Consider the following 17742-nt stretch of genomic DNA (forward strand, 5'->3'; position numbering starts at 1 on the left):
AAACGGGGTAGGTTGGTTTTGTCCTTGTCCTTGATTAGCTCTATCTCTATCCTTGACTGACCCTAATTCTGGCTCCAGACTAGCAATTCTTATGTAAAAATTATCTTAACTAAGTCAAAAATAAGATACGAAATGGAACAATGACACTTTCAAAAACTCTTATTAATTTCAAAATAAAAAAATCAAAGAAAAGAAAGAATTATATATATATATAAAATAATAACTAGTCCTGCAAGTCTTGCATTACACAGGGTAGGGAAGTGATCTCCAATTGCAGCAGATTAAAAAATAAGCAAATAAAGCCTCCAAATAATAATTCTAATCTTTATCTTTTTTAATAAAAAAATTCAAGATTAATCTAAGAGGTCAACAAATAAAAATGTCCATTTCCTTTTGCAAAAGTTTTTCTTCTTTTGTTTCAAACTTTCAATGCATAATAAATTAATTCTTACACGTTTCTTGACCACCAAACGTGGCTAAGTCAAAGTTTCTTCAAGATTTCAATTAAAAAAACCCATAAGAAGAAACATTGTCAATGTAAGTTAGAAGCCCTGATTATATAAGTCCAGATTGCATCAACATCTTATCGTAATGTATGAGTTGTCTTTTTGGAGTATTTTCATGAACTAATTAAGGAAATGATGAAATACATTCAAAGATTTGTATAAATTGTCCCAAGCGAAGACATTCTGGCGTTTGGCTAGAAGGAAAGGTCATCATCCATCTTAATTAAATAATAATTGATAATTGATTCAGAGAATTAAATATTTTCAAAGATTATATAATTTTTTTTTATCTCTCAGGTGTTTTATTCTTATTTTGGAAGGGTTCTTTCAATGAGTGCTCAACGTCTCATAATATCTTAATTTTATGTTTAGAGGAAATCTTTCACCTATTAGGAATCAGGATTGAGGATTCAGACTTTTCATATACTCTGAGTATATGGGATAAAGTTTCAGTGCTGCACAATTAATGAGTGGTCGAAATTTTGACATCGACCACTCGGTTCAATCGTAGCCTTATGCAACTTAGCATTAATGTGCATCACTAAAGTTGAACCCGAGTATATATGTCTGGGGTTTGAAGTTTTTTCTTCACACGCATGTCAGGTTGAGTTGGGCTGTTAAAAGTGGGCTGAGTTGAATGTTGTGCAATACGTGTTGCCAACTGTTGAGATTTTGATCTCGACTGTCATTCTCGCAAGTAGTTGAAAGCGAGATAAACGATTGACAGTACAATGCTATGCATCTAATGCGAGTTGAACCGCTAAAAGTGCAATTTTTGCATGAGAATGTAGTCCTTGACCACCACTTTCTCTTAAATGTCAAATTAGTGGATGACGTTTCTTGCATCAATTCTAGGTTCTCTGGAATCTACATAATAAACCTTTATGTATCTTCAAGATTTCAAGTAAAACGGTGTCAAAATAGATATCGTGATGCATGTGAGTTGTTTTTTGGAGTCTTTTCATGAGCTAATTAAGGAAATCCATTCAAAGATTCTTATGCATAAGGGAAGACATTCTGGCCGGAGAAAATAGGTAATCATTCTCAATTAAGTAATAAATTAATTTAATTCGATGAAGCTTAAATATTTAGAAGATTACATAAATCTTTATTCCACAGGGGTTTTGGATCTGGCTTTCAAGGGATTTCAAGGGGCTGTCAAGTGAGTTGTATGATTTAAACACATGTTTCTAGTTGAAGAACTAGAACAAATCCAACAAGTAATTGTAAGATAAAATACTATATATATGTGACCGAATATATATTATAAACTCATTAGGCACTTACAGAAGAGTCTGGTGTTACGACCACTAAATTGTGTGGGGTCTACAAGAAAAAAATAATAAAATATTAAAAAAAAATAAATCCTATCACCCTAATCTTGTAGGTCTCCTTGTAATTCGTGGTCAACAGCCCTTAGGAGAGTACAGAAGTCGGGAGAGATGATTTGGACTCCTTATAAAGGAAGCCCCCACAAGGAGAAGAACCAAATTGAGCACCAGCAAGTATTGAAATCACCTTAGAATGCAAGATTGCCGAATGATGAGTTGGTACCAAAAATTTTCCAACCACTGATCAAGAGCTGATGAAGAGCTTCCCAGATCTCTCTCTAGCTTGACTTTGTTGGCATGGTCTTTAATCCGAATCCAAATGGGAACAGTGGGTCATAGTGTGCATCCCCAACATTCATTGGAAGTTGATCAACATTCTTGAACCAAGTTCGAGCAAGCTGGCCAGTAAAACCATAGTCACCAAAGAGAACATCGGCCACACCTTGGCCTTCAGTGCCTGGGAGCCAAGCAGCCACAAGAGCATCCATTGAGGCAAGATATGGTTCAATCACAACTGGACGACCGGAGACAACAATGACGACGCACTTGACAGCCCCGCATACATTTGTGATCGTGCTTGGACCTGGCTCGGGTATGGTTAGGTTTGAGCTATCCCCCATTGTCTCTGCATAAGTGTGTTCCCCTACTACAACGATGGCATAGGAGAAACCGTTGGACTTCACAAAGTTAGTGTCCGGGTTCTCATTGAAGATGACTTGGGTGCTTGGATCGACAGTGTCTTTGATGGCTTTGAGGATTGTGGTTCCTGTTTATGAGATTTGCCAATCAATGGTCATGAAAAAGACAATGCAATTTCGATAAATGAAATAATAGAGTGTTGGTGTGGGAAGTGGCTATGTATTAACAGATATGGCCAACATATCCACAAATTTGGGCCCTTATAGAACACTTATGTGACAAAATAAGAGTTTAGAGAGAAAGATGGTGAATGGGATTTATACCTTGAGTGAGGTCATTTCCACTGACTCCTTGCCACTCAATTGTCCATCCACCACATTGATAGCCCAAGTTGTCAGCATGGGTGCCTGCAACAAGGATCTTTGGTGCCTTCTTTGGGAGAGGCAGGACTGGTTTATCCGATGCTGTCTTACCATTCTTCAACAGCACCAATGATTTCCTGACAGCTTCCCTAGCCAACTCTCTGTGTTCCTATAAAGATTAAGGACATTTGGTCAAACTGAGTGGATCAATACACACAAAATGTAACAAGCTCGAATTGTAACTATAAGAGTGAGTTGCTTAATGTGCTCAATTATCTGACACTAGTTGAGTGAGTCCAGAAATGTGTGACTTCATACTAACTTGCCCAAGTTATACGTGCAAGTCTACTACTGATCTGGGAGTTAAAGTAGCTAACCTTGCATCCAACCTTAGCAGCTAAACTGTTATCAGCCATTGGGTTCTCAAAGAGACCCATTGCAAACTTGACTCGCAGTATTCTCTTTACAGCATCATCTATACGGCTCATTGGGACAGCATTCTTGTTGACTAAATCAGTTAGACCATTAATAAATTCCTGGTAGACATAGGGAACCATAACCTGCAAAAATATCCAGAAAGATTAACATCTAATTTAAAAGGTCATAACAAACTCAGATCAATTTAAACAAGCTTATCCAACTAATTGTGAATATACTCGCTTTGTCCAAATTAACTAGCAATATCAGATTAGGGAATCTATCATCATCAATATCATCTAGAAAACTCCCAGCGTCTGAAGATAATAGATGCAGCTAATTCCAGAGGCCAAAGTAATAAGTGCATAAATCCTCATTTGACTAGAACAGATGAACTTGATGAGTTGTAGCAAAGGACATACGGTAATACAAATTACAACCAAGTCACAGATAAAACTCTTTTTTGGGAAGACAAATGAAAAAGAATATATATATGACATAAATCTTCTAATCATTGTTCCGTACCATGTCAACGCCTGCATTTACTGCAGCTTCAATAGAATAGGTTACAACCAAGTCACAGATAAAACTCTTTTTTGGGAAGACAAATGAAAAAGAATATATATATGACATAAATCTTCCAATCATTGTTCCGTACCATGTCAACGCCTGCATTTACTGCAGCTTCAATAGAATAGGAATAGTTTGAGTGGGGGGGATAAGTGAGCTTGTCGATACCCTCCCAATCTGAGATAACAAAACCCTGAAATTTAGAAGATGATCAGTCACTTGGCAATGTCTCTTTTCAGTACAACTGATAAAATCATGAACTATTGTCACAAGCATTGCTTAAGATGGTCTTTACCTTGAAGCGGAGAGTGCCCTTGAGGAATCCATTGATCATGTTACCATTAGCATGCATCTTCACTCCATTCAAACTATTGTAAGAGGCCATAATGGTTGAGACACCTTTTCTGACTGAATCAAGGTAAGCAGGCATATGGATGCTGAACAAATTATGCTGGTCGACAATGGTATTATTCTCGTTGATGCCATTGACTGTTCCACCATCACCTACAAAGTGCTTAGCACAAGCTGCAACCTTATCCCTGATCACAAAAATTAGAGATCGTGTTATGTGACAAGATAACTTGACTACCTTATTATGGAAACTCCTGCAGAGAATGTAAAATAAATAAGAAATGATACAAGGGAAGTAGCTGTCAATAGTAAGTATCTTACTTTCCGCTAACATAAGGGACACCCTTTCGAGTGTTGGCTGGAAGATCGCCTTGTAACCCAGGTATTAGTTCTGTCATCATCCGGACAATCTTGGGGTCTTCACTGTAGCTCTCATAACACCTGCCCCATCTGGGATCTCTGCATACCTGCATTAATACAGGCACCAAAGAAAATGGAATTGGAAGGGATCAGCATTGAAGCTAATTCAATTAACTTATCAATCAGTCACAGTGATTAGTTTTAAGGTCTGCTATGGTACCGCAATGCATGGGGCAAAAGTGTATTGAATTCCTGTAGCCCTAACTTCAAGTGCAGTTGCAGCCCCAATCCTTTTCACGAGATCAGGATCCCTGGTTGAGAAAAGATGGGGAAAATGTTGTGATAATTAATGACTGGTAATACTAGTAATTCAGAAGTTCTGTCGTACCTTGCAAGTCCAAACTTCCCCATCAATCGAAATAAGTTGAAGATTTTGCATTAAGAAGAACAAGAAACATAACAGGATTTAACAGTTAAGGTACTTGCCTGGTAACTCCAAGCCCTACATTGTGAGGGAATATTGTGGCTCCGTACACATTGTTATGGCCATGAACAGCATCGATTCCATATATAAATGGAATTCCAAGACGAGAAGCCAGGGAACCCTTCTGGAATTCGTTCACCATAGAAACCCATGTCTCAGGGGAAGCTTTTGGAGCAGGAACGCTTCCACCAGAACTCAATAAGCTCCCTACACAATCATAGTTTCGAAGTTTAGTCCAATTCTAAACAGAAAACTTTCTAAAATGTTTGTTTATCATGAGGCTCAGTAGTCTGTACCAATGAAATAGTTCTTCATGATATCAGCTGTAATATCAACCCGATCAATTTGGACCATCTGACCAATTTTCTCTGCGAGGGTCATCCGCTTTATTAGATCCCTCACTCGAGAACCCAATGGCTGCTTAGGGTCCTTGTATTTCATATATCCTTGAGCTTCTACAATGGCTGCCCAACAGCACAAATATAACAAAAGCCCCAGGAAAGGGATTGAAATTCTAGCCATCTGCACGCTGGTGTCCAACTCAAACTAATGCTTCTGATCCTGCGAGTGACAGAATACTGGTTAGCAAGTTCTAAGAAAAGAAATGCAACAATAACCACCAAAAAGGAGTGAAAGTTTTTATCCATGTTACAGAAGAGTTAGATCAGTGACCTAATTGGCAACAATTAGCAGTAGACCTAGCAAAAGAGGAAATCCAAGAAGTGCAGAGAAGAGGAAATTATGAACTTGAGACTGGAGAGGAAAAAACCCACCAAAGAAAGTTGGAGACGGAAATGTAGATCAATGCAGCATGAATCTCAAAAACCCTAGAATAAAGAAGAAAGACAAACAAGAAAAAAATATAAAAAAGCATCAAAATGGAACATCTTGCGCATGTTAGAGGAGATCTAGAACCTTACAAAGATAGAACCCAGCTACAGAAAGCAGCCAATGAAAGCGTTGGGGATGAAACAAAAATTCTAGGAGCACATGACACTCCCAGGACCCACACGTAAAATGTTGAAACCAGCAAGAAATCCAAAAGTTGCTTGTGGTGGGTGGAGAATAAAAGAGAGACAGAGAGACCAATAGAAGAAGGGAAAAAAGAAAACCAGCAAGAAAGAGAGCAGAGCTTACAGAGATGCGTGAACCGAAAGAACGATCCTTTGACGGGAGAGTGAGAATAAGCAAAGGTTTAACAAGTTGAGAATGGTTAAAGGCAAGAAACCAGAACGCTATAAAGAAGATGTGAACGGATGAAGACAAGGAAAAAAAAAGCTGTAGATAAGGTGAAATTGGATGAAGACAAAAGAACCCAACTTGGGAAGCACCAAACCTGTCTGTTGGTCTGTATTCTGAACAGAAACCTCTGCAAAAAGATCCCCTAAATTTAGCTGCTCGTCGCTTTAATGTTCAAAAACTCTATGGGAACACGTTCTCACTGCTCAGATACAGGCAGATATAGACATCACGTCTAATGCTTCTCACTAAATTTTAGGGTAGTGGAAAGAGCAGATGGGGCATCATGACTTTATGAATGGTACTCTCACCCATCTAACGTATTTATTTGGCCTTTAAATGTTTAAAAAATGAGGTGCAACGCCCACTTCCACCTCCAACGGTCGACTGAAAAAACACACATTTTTCGTACTTCTAACATTGTCTGTTTCGGCATTGCCAGAAGGGAATTAAAAACATTGTCTGTCTGCTACAGGTTCATACGTTATAGACGTTGGACGTGAAAATTACTTTGATCTCCTTGGTTAGAACAGAAGAAATAAAATATAAATACCCTTTGAACAAAGATTTTTTGAATTACCTTTGAGTTTACTGTAATGGAGCTTCTGCGAACTACCTCACTAAGGCCAAGAGATGATGGAGAAGTATGTAATGACCTTTTGTTGAGAATAAATACAATGCCTTAGATGGTATAGATTATCAGAAGAGCCTCTTTTTCTTCAAGGTACAGATCAAAGATCGTTTGAAGGATTCAGATTTTTGGTCCAGAAGGAGTGAGCAAACAGAGCTACACCTAAATTTTCGAAGATTCATTCTTCAGTTCAGGTTGAGTTCACGAAAATATATAGAATTGGAGCACCTTGCAATACATTTTTTTCCTACATTCAAATGTGGATCATTCCTGATAAAAATGCAGTTTGTTCACCCACATTCAAGTCCTAAAATCTGGGTCACCCCTTACCAAAAAAAAATAAAAAATCTGGGTCACCCCAAGATTGTTCGTTCCTCTGCGCTCTAATTTAATTCAAAAGAGAATCTAAAAATCCCTGCGGTAGAACCTAAATGCCACCTGATAAAACAATCGTACTTCCTACCTCCCAGGCTCCGGCTCGCACCTAAATCCAAACCCTAAAAAAAAATCCACTTCCATCCGCCACTCCGCCTCAGGTATAATTCCTTTGGGATGCTTGTGGTCATGGTTTCCACATTTTTCAAACTGCTGGTTTGAATTGGAATCAGCATGATCGAACTCACTTTTTTGGTGTATCTGATATGATCTATTCATCCACAAAATCCATAGACACAGTGGTTTGGATTTGAGGAACCTTAGGGTTCTTTGGAATGAGTCCAATTGATTTCAGTGAGAACCAGCATGAATAATTTCAAATATATTCAAATTATATCGAAGTCCACATCTTGCAAGCATCCTGAACAAAAAACAGAGGCATGCGTAGATAGAATGCCGCTCGATATAAGCAGAGTCACCATGACCAAAGAGGTTTACTGAAATATTTAAATTATGTAACATTCTTTTGATTGTCCTTGTATCTCCATTTTTATTCTAAGTAAAAAATTCATAGTAATTTCAAAATAATGGTCTTCTCATTTAAGTATATTGTCCTTGTTCAATCCTACTTGAGAAACTTCAGTTAGATCTACAGAAAAGGATTTCCTTGAGCTGTAGAGAGGTGATGAATGCAGGGCCAGACAGCATAGATAAAAATTTAGAATTTTGGACTACGACCCTGTCTTGATCTTGAAAGCTCTTGGTTCTTCGTATGCGAATGGTGCAACATCTAGTTTTTCAATCTATGCTAGATATATGTCTTTTGGTTCCATATTCCAAAAGAGGTCTACTATTAACTAGAGACAGAAAAATAAAGATTAAACTAAAATTCTACTGATGAGAAAGTAAACTCTGCAAATAACCCTCCACATTGTCAAGCCCACAGAGCTCCTTGACAACTGGCATGGTAGCAGGGACCTTCAATTGGAATGTTGAATAAGATGCATCCAATCCCTTCCAAGAAAGAAGCTGCTTCCTGGCTTCAGTGATGGCTGCTCTAATCGCACAGTGAACTGAGGCTGCCAGAAGCAATGGTGGCTCCCCAGAAGCTGCAAAGAAAATTCACCCACAAAGCATAAGCATTTGACAGTTACTAGGTATTACTGCACTACTTAACCACTTTCTCTGTCTGCCCTGTGCTATGTTGTTCATAAAAGAGGGAAGTGTTGATGGTAAGAGATTGTATGTGCTAAATAGACAAAACTGCGCCGATGATACTTCAATGTCTACAAAGGTGCATGTCTGATCAAATCAAACTTGCCAATAATTAAACCTCATACAGGTTCTGTCCGAAATAAGATTGGTCGAAATGATTTTACTCATCCAACCCAGTCTAGTTGACTTATGGGCTAGGATAACCAGCCAAATCAAATGAAGGGAGGCTAAGTATTGGCCATGGCCATCTACCACCAGATTCCAGATCGATGATAGACAACTACTAGGAACAGTTCCTTTGTCTTTCAGTCTTTCATTAAAAAAAAAATGACAGTGGAGATTAGAGATGCTACCTTTGGAGGAAAGAACACGCTTTTCATGATGTTCACTGTTTAGTATCTCAACATTCAACTGTTTAGGGATTGTGTCAACAGTTGGAATTTTGTAAGTCCACGTGCCTTCTGACACCACCAATCCATCTGAATTCATAAGGTTCTCTTCTAGCATGAAAAATCCTATTCCTTGAACAAAAGCACCTTCAATCTGCACAGGTAATTTAACATAAGCTGTCTAATAATACTATTATCGTCATATGGTGGCTGAGACTATTATGAAACACGTCCTGATAGCTTCATGATCTTGCCATTACTACAAACTTTTGACAGCTCAGCTCATCTGAATTTTCTTGCCAAGTAAATGAGTGAACAAACGTGTATGTTTTAAATCCGGAAGAAGAATGCAGAGTGTGAGTCCAAGCATATCTATCACAAGTTTGAACTGTCGACCTTAGCACTCAGAGCATGTTGCTCTATTATCTCCCCACAGGAGAACTAGGTTGCTATTAATAAAAACATGCGTGCTATAATAACAGTTGGAGATTAAACAGACAAATATGCAGGTCTTAACATAGAAACCTGAAGAGCAAAACAACTTAAAATGGGGGTAAAACTACAAATAAGATTTGTGCTTTGGCCAACCTGTCCCAAATCCACAGCTGGATTAAGGCTCTGTCCACAGTCATAAATGATATCCGTTTGCAAAATAGTGGTTGCTCCTGTGAGAAGATCGATCTCCACCTGTAATGCACCAAATCCACAATGTAAGCTTCCAGCTCCTTGACATGTGACATGTAGGAATGATTCATATAAAAAATTGGTCATTTAGGCCGTGTATGCCAGACTTTATAGTGTAGTCTCCACTCTCCACATAGAATATGGGGCAAGTCCCAATGCAAAAATAAGATCATTGCCTAGCAAAGCCTACATGTGCATCCTGCTAGCATTGTTCTAGCAGGTTTTACATGGGGGGCTAAATCAAGTGATATTACGGGCATGCGATCAATGATTAAGTGTGCCAACATATCAGGGAAACCGTAAATTTATTTCAGGGGAAGAAAAACAATAGAACAAAATAAATATGGATTAGGAAGCCTTCACAAACTCACCTCACTCACTGCAGCCCCATAGTTTAGATAGCGGCTGGAAGTAGAATCAGGAACATAGAAAGTGCTTGCTGCCAAATTAACAGATTGATGATGCGCCTGCACGGTATGGCATCAGTTAGAGAGATTCTTTAATAGTAATCTTCTAAAAGTAAATGTTTCAGTGCTGGATATTTCATGGTATGCTCTATTGTTCAGTGTTCTTGCCATGAACATGAGCTATATGCTGTGAGTGTGTGGTGATTCTGTAACCAATCTGTCGGGGTCTCAGCATTCTATATTTGCAAATTATAAAAGAATAGGACTGCTTCAAGTACACCCATCAGGAGTCTCTGAGATTAGGCCATTGTATGTATCTGCTTATCTTTCATGTGGTATGGGATTGGATTTGCTGGCTGAGACCAGTGAAAATTCCTTATTGGAAGCCTCATAGCAAACCATAAAGCTATACTCTGTACTCAAATTTCAAAGTTAACAAAGTCACCTGGACGATTAACGTATCCCATGAAACTGTATCCATTTGTTTCTGTAATCTTTCCTTTACAGGTTTTAATCTCTCAACCAACATATTGCAGCACTCACGAACTGCAGCACAGCTTGCCTCTGATGTGGTGCTTCCAGCAGTTAATCCACCTTGCACCAAGCTCAAACTATCTGCCTGGATGATTCGTATTTTCTCCAAAAAGTCTTCATTTTTGTTGCACAGTACTGGACGGAGACTAAATCCCACCATTTGCTTCACCTTGGTCCAGAGGCCCTGCCCAATTTCAACTCCTCCAACTTCAACCACAACAGATCCATCATTCAGGATGCTCACTCTCCCAGATGTTGTTCTCTCTGCCACTTCATACACGGCGGGTACTCGGGAAATACCCCTTTTCCGCCATATGTTGTAACTATTGAAATGCTTTATCTCAGCAATTCTTTGTTGCAGATTGGAAGACACAGCCACTTTGTCAAACAGCGAAGGGAGAGTATACTCCAAAGGTTCTCCTTCAATTCCTTCATAGAATACCTTAAGACTATCATAGGAGTGCAGATTAATGTTCCTGACAGAATCAACTTCAATGCAAAGATAAGATGCTACATGCTCAATCACAGCCTCTGCAATATATGATCCCTGCAAATCTCCTGGGGCTCTCATTGCAGACTTACTAGTAAGGTTTGTCTTGCAGACCTTTATGTCAGCAGAAAGAGCTCCCCAGTCATACTTCTTCAGTGCATGATAGATGGTGAATGGCATTATTGGACTAAAATCTTCAGATATACCTGCATTCACTAATATGTCTACTTGTAGGGCTGTGATCTTCCCATTTGATTTGAACCCCACACTGTAGTTAATTTTCATAGGATGCCGTCCCCCTGACATAATCATATCAGTCCTACGATTGAGATAAATTCGAACGGGACGGTGTAACTTGTGAGCTGCAACTGCACATGCTGCAGAGACCTGCAAGTATGTTATGTTAAAATATGTTAAAAACATAGAACCAGAAATTTTATTGTTTCCAAAATTTCATTTTTAGGTTCCAAAAGGTAGGGAAGTAGGGAAGAATATAGGGTGGAAGGTTTCAAGAAATAAACATCTAGAATAACTGAAATCTTATAAATTGAAGGCAAAAGTTCTGATACATGGCTGTGAATGTATGTGACCAGCATCAAATGCAATCAGAGTCAGAAATGACATAATTTCAGTTATTTTATTCCTAGTCATTTCTATCTGCTTTAAGAGAATTCCTGAAAAATAATTTCTATTGAAATAAGTGAATCCTTCATGAGGTCAATTTGGAAACATCAGGCAAGTGGACACTTACTGGCATAGCCCTGTAGGCCTTTCCACCAAAACCTCCTCCAACCCGTCTTGTAATCACACGGACATTATGTTCAGGGATACCAAGGCAGCTTGCAATATGTGTCTGGGCCTCCTCAGGGGTCTGACTAGAAGAGTAAACCACCATACAATTGTCTTCATCAGGCATGGCAAAAGTAGTTTGTGTCTCCATGTAGAAATAGTATTGTGACTCTAACTTGATCTGCATATTGTCATAGAACCTCTTATCAGTACAAATTACAGTTTCAGAGCTTGGTAAGTAAAGTCAAGGCTTGGGCTTGTTGATTTTGTTGTCACATTGCTTTTGTGACTTGTATTACCATATAACTGCTTACTAGCACACAAAACAGTCTCAAAACCTGGAAAGTGAATCAGGTGTCAGAATCCTTCTCTATGGTGTGTTGGTTCCACTATTGGATCCTATCCCTCCCTCCTTCCTCTCTTTTCTTCCCTAATTCATCCAGAAGAATGTCCTTTTAAAACTTCAAAGAAGTTTTCTAAAGCTAAAAAGAATTCACAGTCAACAGATACTCTGCCTTCATTAGATCCAAATTATGTTTTCAACTCTAGCTAGAAAAAATTAGTAAAATAAGCACCTCCTCTGATAGAATCTTGTGCTCAGCTTCTGCCATTCCTTTTGAGAAATCACCAACTGGTTTTGGCTCAGCAAATGGAGGGATGGTGAAAAAGCTGGATTTCTCAACCGCCTCTTCTACTGTTAATATTGGTGCATCCAGACCTTCTGTGTCATACTCAACCACTGCATTAGCGGCAGCCATGTCTGCATGCTTCTGTGTATCTGCAACCTACACCAGCATTCCAGTGATTACATTAGTACAAAACAAGCAGGTAAAAGGAATTACAACATTTTTTCCGCCAGCCAACAGCATAAACATTCAGAAAACACCAGAAATAAAATCAAGATGTTAATTACCACAAGTGCAAGTGCCTGACCCGCAAACTCCGTAAGACCATCAGCAAATAGTGGTTCATAACCAAGAGGGGGATTAAGTCCTATGTTCTTCCCTCCTGCTGGAATGTCTTTAACAGAAATGACACCAGATACTCCACATGGCAATGACGTAGACATGAATTTAATACCTTTTACACGAGCCAAGGGTTTCGTACTACAAATGAAGGCTCCATGAAGGCAGTCCCTTGGAGAGGGTATGTCGTCCACATAAACAGCCTCACCTATATAAATTGAATGTGAGATTCGCTAGTTGATCAGACAGCAAAGAGTTATTTCTTAATCCTTGGAGAATACAATAAATAAGCCAATTAAAACAACAATTAATAACTTAACAACAGAATTATCAAAATAAATAAAATTGAACTCTAATAAGTGCCGGTTCACATGAATTGAACTAAACATATAAGAGCAATAAAACGCGTAAATGTGAAGAGCATAAAACAAGAATATCATCTATGAACCTAATGTTGTGTTGTGCAAGGGTATAGAAGCTCCAAACAATAAAAGGGTGGAAAAAAGAAAGAAAGAGGCAATGACACCACAAACATGTCGAAGAAAATACAAAATAAAAAGACCATCCAGGCAAGGAAGTGTCTTGTGAAAGAATTTGTGGCTTCAAGGGACAAGGAAAGCTGAAGGTAATTGTCCCCAAATACCAGCACAGGTAGAAAACATAGAATTGTGGTCTGTAAAATTTAAAATCAAGAGAGGAGGAAACTGAATAAAAATGAATAAGGAAAAGTTATTTTAAATAAAGACAAACAGTTCAGTACTACAAACCAGCTGCTTGGATCTCAGCTCCAACTTTTTTAATGGGTTCACCAACCGGATGAAACTGCCTGTTAACTTTTATCAACTGCTTAGCAGGAGAGAGAATGCCAAGCCCCTTACTCTCATCAAATTGATTTAGATGATTCTCTAGTCTGGAGGCCTTGACTGGAAAACCATTTATGTTTCCATTCAAGCCATTACTGAAAATCCCAGTTCTAGCTTCCACCAGTGGATGCAGAAAATCGAAAAGAAAACCAGCCACCAAACTTGATCTGTAGTGAGGGTGTGAAATACCCTCTCCAGGAACCACAATTTCTTTGATTAATTTGATAGCCTCATATAGAAGACCCACATCAAGAAACTTTCCAGCTAAAAACTCCTCAACCTTCCTCACCCTTATGGCATGTTTTGTCCCATATGCACCAAAAGCCAACTGAACGCTTTCGAGAACTACACCTTCTGAAGTTTGACAGGAAGAAAGTTGAGCCAAGAAAGCTGCATTGAGATAGGGCAATGCATTCCCAAGTGGCCGTGGAGCAGCACGATAGGTTTCAAACAGTAACTGAGTTTGACCATTTGATGAAATGTTATTAACAGGTTCCCAACTTGGGATTGTAACACTTAGAAGTATGGTTTCAGAATCACATGGTGGCATCTCTAAGAATTCCTCCAACGTAAGCTTCAGTCTCCTGCAACCTGTCTGTATATCTACAAGTGAACCTGCAGCAAGAAGTATTGTAGCAATATCTGAGGGGAAGCTATTTTTTTGAGCCATAACCAAATTTCCTCCCAAACTTGCACTGTTTCTGATGAACACCGATGCAACCTTATCCATATGGTCAGCAATTTTTTTGAACAAGACAGTGGAGTGAAACCCGCCCTTGTCATCTTCCTTCAAAACCTGGATTGTCTTAGAGATTGTCACAGTTGCTCCAATTTTAATTCCAGTGTTATCCCTTCTAATCACAGAGAGATCAGGGATGCTTCTGAGATCGATGTACGTGTTGTACTGTTCTAGTTCCTTAAAATAACCTGTACCCGTGTTACCAACGACCAGCTTCACCCGTGCTCCGTTCTCTTTGAGTTTCAATTCCAAAAGGTTCTGAAGCTCCTCAATGCTCACAGGGTTGTACCACGAGTACTCTTCAGAATCCAAAAGCTTTTTGGGCTTCACTTGTGCTTTCAAGAATTCGGGGAATCTCGAGATCTCATTTTGATGGTTGTAATGTGGTAATTTTGCCAATTTCAAATCCTTGCTTTCCTCCTTTCTCCAGAAACAATTGAGGCCCAAATCCTCCAAATCAACGTTAGCTGCAAAACTTTTACAGGCATCAGCAATGGGTCGGTATCCCGTACATCGACAGAGGTTGCCGGCAATAGCTTTCTCGGCCTCTGCAACTGTGAGCTTGGAGAATCCAGGAGGAGGGTCTGGCCTCTGGGTCTTCTCAGAATTGACGAGAGCTGAGAAGAAGGACATGCACATGCCGGGAGTGCAATAACCACATTGAGAAGCATGAAAACCAGAGAACCTTTTGTGGATTGGGTGAAACCCAGATTTGCTGTTTCCAAGGCCTTCTGTAGTTGTAATCGAACACCCATCTAGACTGCAAATAAGGGTCAGACACGAACTCACTGAGAATTCTTCAACCTGTTGAAGGACATGATCGTACTTGGAGAGAAGAACAACACAGGCACCACAACCACCTGCAAATAACGACGCATGCTTCAAGTTTAGTTTCGAAACGAATCATTCAATTCAATTAGCAGGCAAAAGAATAACAAAATATTCAAGAGCAAGCCGATAGAATCCGAGCATAAGGAAGGCTTTTCCGGTGCAATCTCTACCGTGACTCGGGATTTCGCTCTTGCCTCGGTCTGTGCTGAGTTGCAGCTGTCCGATCCAGTTCTGGGCGGACTTGGAGCTGGGCTTCGAGTTGGGCCTTCACTTGATGGGCTGGATCCGGGCTATGTAAATCTAGGAGTTTGGATCACCTCCTCCGTCACTTTTCCACTGACGATACTGTACACGTATGGTTTGTCCCAAAAAAAAAAAAAAAAACTACACATATTGTGGGGTCTATGGATTTGCTAGGAGATCCCACTCTAAAATAAAAAATAAGTTTGAAATGTCATAAAAAAATGATAAAAATACGAATAGTTTATCAAGATTTGGGAATATATATATATAAAATAAAAATAATAATAAAAATTTCATAAAATGAATATATATTTATTATTATAACCTCAATTTGTATTGAGATCTAAAGTGACTTGCACGAAACCAAATAGTTTGATTTTTTTTAATCAAACCTATAATAAACAAAAGATTTAAAAAATTTTCTATTCTTTAAAACCAAAATAAGATCTAAAATAAATATCAAATACATAATAGAACTAAAAATATTAGAACGAGCAAATTGTATTAAAGTTGTCAATGCAAGATTGGTAGGGTGGTAAGATCGATACTTCTCAGTGAAGAGAACATGTGTTCGATTCTTACGGATGACAAGCATCCCCTCTGAGGATGTAATCAAGGACGAGTTTCTTGTGGCATCTTAGTCTGCTGTCACAAGACTTGTAAATCGAGCCAGCAATGACAGCAAATTGATTGATCCACTTTGATCATATAAGAAACCTACAAAACTATACTCTTATCATATTTAATAATTATATATAGTTTTTCTCTTTCGCCCTTTTCCTTTTTTTCTGGATAAAAACCAACTCTTTCGATTCATTGTGTATCAAGAAAGATCGATAATGACAAGTTGACAATGAAACTAGGAATTTTTTGGGCATTCAATTTTCTATGGCTGTGTTTGTTTGCTTAGCAAATGAATTAAAGAAATACCTAACGTGATCAGCAAAAACATTCATGGTTTGAAACCTATTGACTTTGAGGTTAGAAAATAAATTCGTGACTTGTCCAAGTCTGTATATCAAGATTTTGAGGTCATCAGAAAAACCCAGCTAGTTAATCCCACTTCAATAACTGAACGAAGCAGGTGTTAATCTGAGAAAAAATGGTGTTGAAAGATTGAATAGGTGTGGAATATGGGTTGGAGTGAAGCAGGTGTCAATCTGGAAAAATGGTGTTGACATTAGTGAACGAGAAACACATGAAACGTGTACCCAGTGCTCCATCTTTCTCTCTTCAAAGAGATCAGTAGCTTCAAAAGAACAACAATTTCAGTAGAAACTGTGTTCTTGCTTCTCTTATAATAAGTGAACGCAAAAGCTTCTCCATGTCGAACCAGATGAATCTTCGTGTGTTGTATGTGGCTTAAGGCTTCTGTTTTACTTAATTTTTTTGAGTTTTGTTAATTGTTGTTGTACATGGGTATCACGTTACAACAGAACCCAAATATAATTAAAGCTTCTGAATTCAACAAGAAAAAGAAGAACCTCCTTAAACAGACATTAATTAAAACCACAGAAAATGGCAAGAACTGAAAGAATTATAGAGTTCAAAGTAGAAGAAACAGATGGAATATATATAGAAGATATGCAGAAGAAGAAAGAGAAGAAGTGATGACCTTCACCGCAGCCAAGTTTAGCTCCTTTGTAAGGAGTCTGAGTCCGTAAGAATTCAAGCAAAGTAGTGGAAGGATCAACATCTGATATCTCATACCTCTCGCCATTAACAGCAAAAACCAGCTTCTTCTTTATCACTTCAGTATTCTCCATCTCACTCTATAGCTTGTTAATTCAGTGACAGATCGAGAGACCACAAAAAAGCATTCAATTTCTTCTTTTCTTCTGCTGGGCACTCTTAACTAGAACCCATTAATTTGAAGTTTGACTTTGAAAATGTAAATCGAATGACCTCAGCAATGCCGAAGATCATTAAAACGCTTGAATTCAAATGCAGGGAAGGCACTAGATAGTTCTAAGGCAGATTAATAATAATCTCCCCATCTCTAGGATTCAATACTAAATAAAGCAAAAACATATAAATAAACAAGCTGTGAAGAACAGACAGGCACGAACACAGATGGGAGACTGTGTTCATGGCCCAAACTTGAATGCTGCACATTAAATGCACAACTTGTGCTAACCACCATCGAAATCAAATCTCTATTTTCAATATATTCTATTTTTGCTTCTATGACATATGAATATATGTGAATTTTTCTCTGGTTGAAAATTCTTCCGGATATTCTATCTAATGCTAAATATCTTTCTTAATTATCTTAAAACTAGTTAGACCAACCCAAGTAATTTTTTTCGTTAAAGACATAAAACATAA

General features: G+C 38.5%; 2 protein-coding genes across 5 annotated transcripts; both read right to left on the reverse strand.

The window, feature by feature from the left end:
* Nucleotides 1-1750: 1750 nt before the first annotated feature.
* On the reverse strand, nucleotides 1751-6572 carry LOC149027940 (uncharacterized). Of its 4 annotated transcripts, none has more exons than XM_089167221.1 (10): nucleotides 6357-6572; nucleotides 5317-5581; nucleotides 5023-5227; nucleotides 4757-4847; nucleotides 4498-4643; nucleotides 4121-4364; nucleotides 3914-4018; nucleotides 3216-3398; nucleotides 2800-3007; nucleotides 1751-2603 (listed from the first exon to the last, which is right to left on the reverse strand). In XM_089167221.1, the coding sequence occupies exons 2-10, from the start codon at nucleotides 5540-5542 to the stop codon at nucleotides 2116-2118; spliced, it is 1896 nt and encodes a 631-aa protein (XP_089023347.1). In that variant the 5' UTR covers nucleotides 5543-5581; nucleotides 6357-6572; the 3' UTR covers nucleotides 1751-2115. The 4 variants fall into 4 exon arrangements, with proteins under 4 accessions (XP_089023347.1, XP_089023351.1, XP_089023357.1 ...); XM_089167225.1 differs by lacking the exon at nucleotides 6357-6572 and adding an exon at nucleotides 6158-6335; XM_089167231.1 differs by lacking the exon at nucleotides 6357-6572 and adding an exon at nucleotides 5794-6133.
* Nucleotides 6573-6714: 142 nt separating this feature from the next.
* On the reverse strand, nucleotides 6715-17369 carry LOC149027941 (indole-3-acetaldehyde oxidase-like). The gene is made up of 10 exons (XM_089167212.1): nucleotides 17030-17369; nucleotides 13506-15200; nucleotides 12687-12946; nucleotides 12349-12558; nucleotides 11736-11954; nucleotides 10406-11371; nucleotides 9925-10020; nucleotides 9458-9556; nucleotides 8834-9023; nucleotides 6715-8374 (listed from the first exon to the last, which is right to left on the reverse strand). The coding sequence occupies exons 1-10, from the start codon at nucleotides 17178-17180 to the stop codon at nucleotides 8157-8159; spliced, it is 4104 nt and encodes a 1367-aa protein (XP_089023338.1). The 5' UTR covers nucleotides 17181-17369; the 3' UTR covers nucleotides 6715-8156.
* Nucleotides 17370-17742: the final 373 nt, after the last annotated feature.

The sequence above is a fragment of the Hakea prostrata genome, chromosome 1 (genome assembly GCF_041222555.1).
Source record: "Hakea prostrata isolate BN-2017 chromosome 1, UWA_Hpros_2, whole genome shotgun sequence".
Lineage (NCBI taxonomy): Eukaryota > Viridiplantae > Streptophyta > Magnoliopsida > Proteales > Proteaceae > Hakea > Hakea prostrata.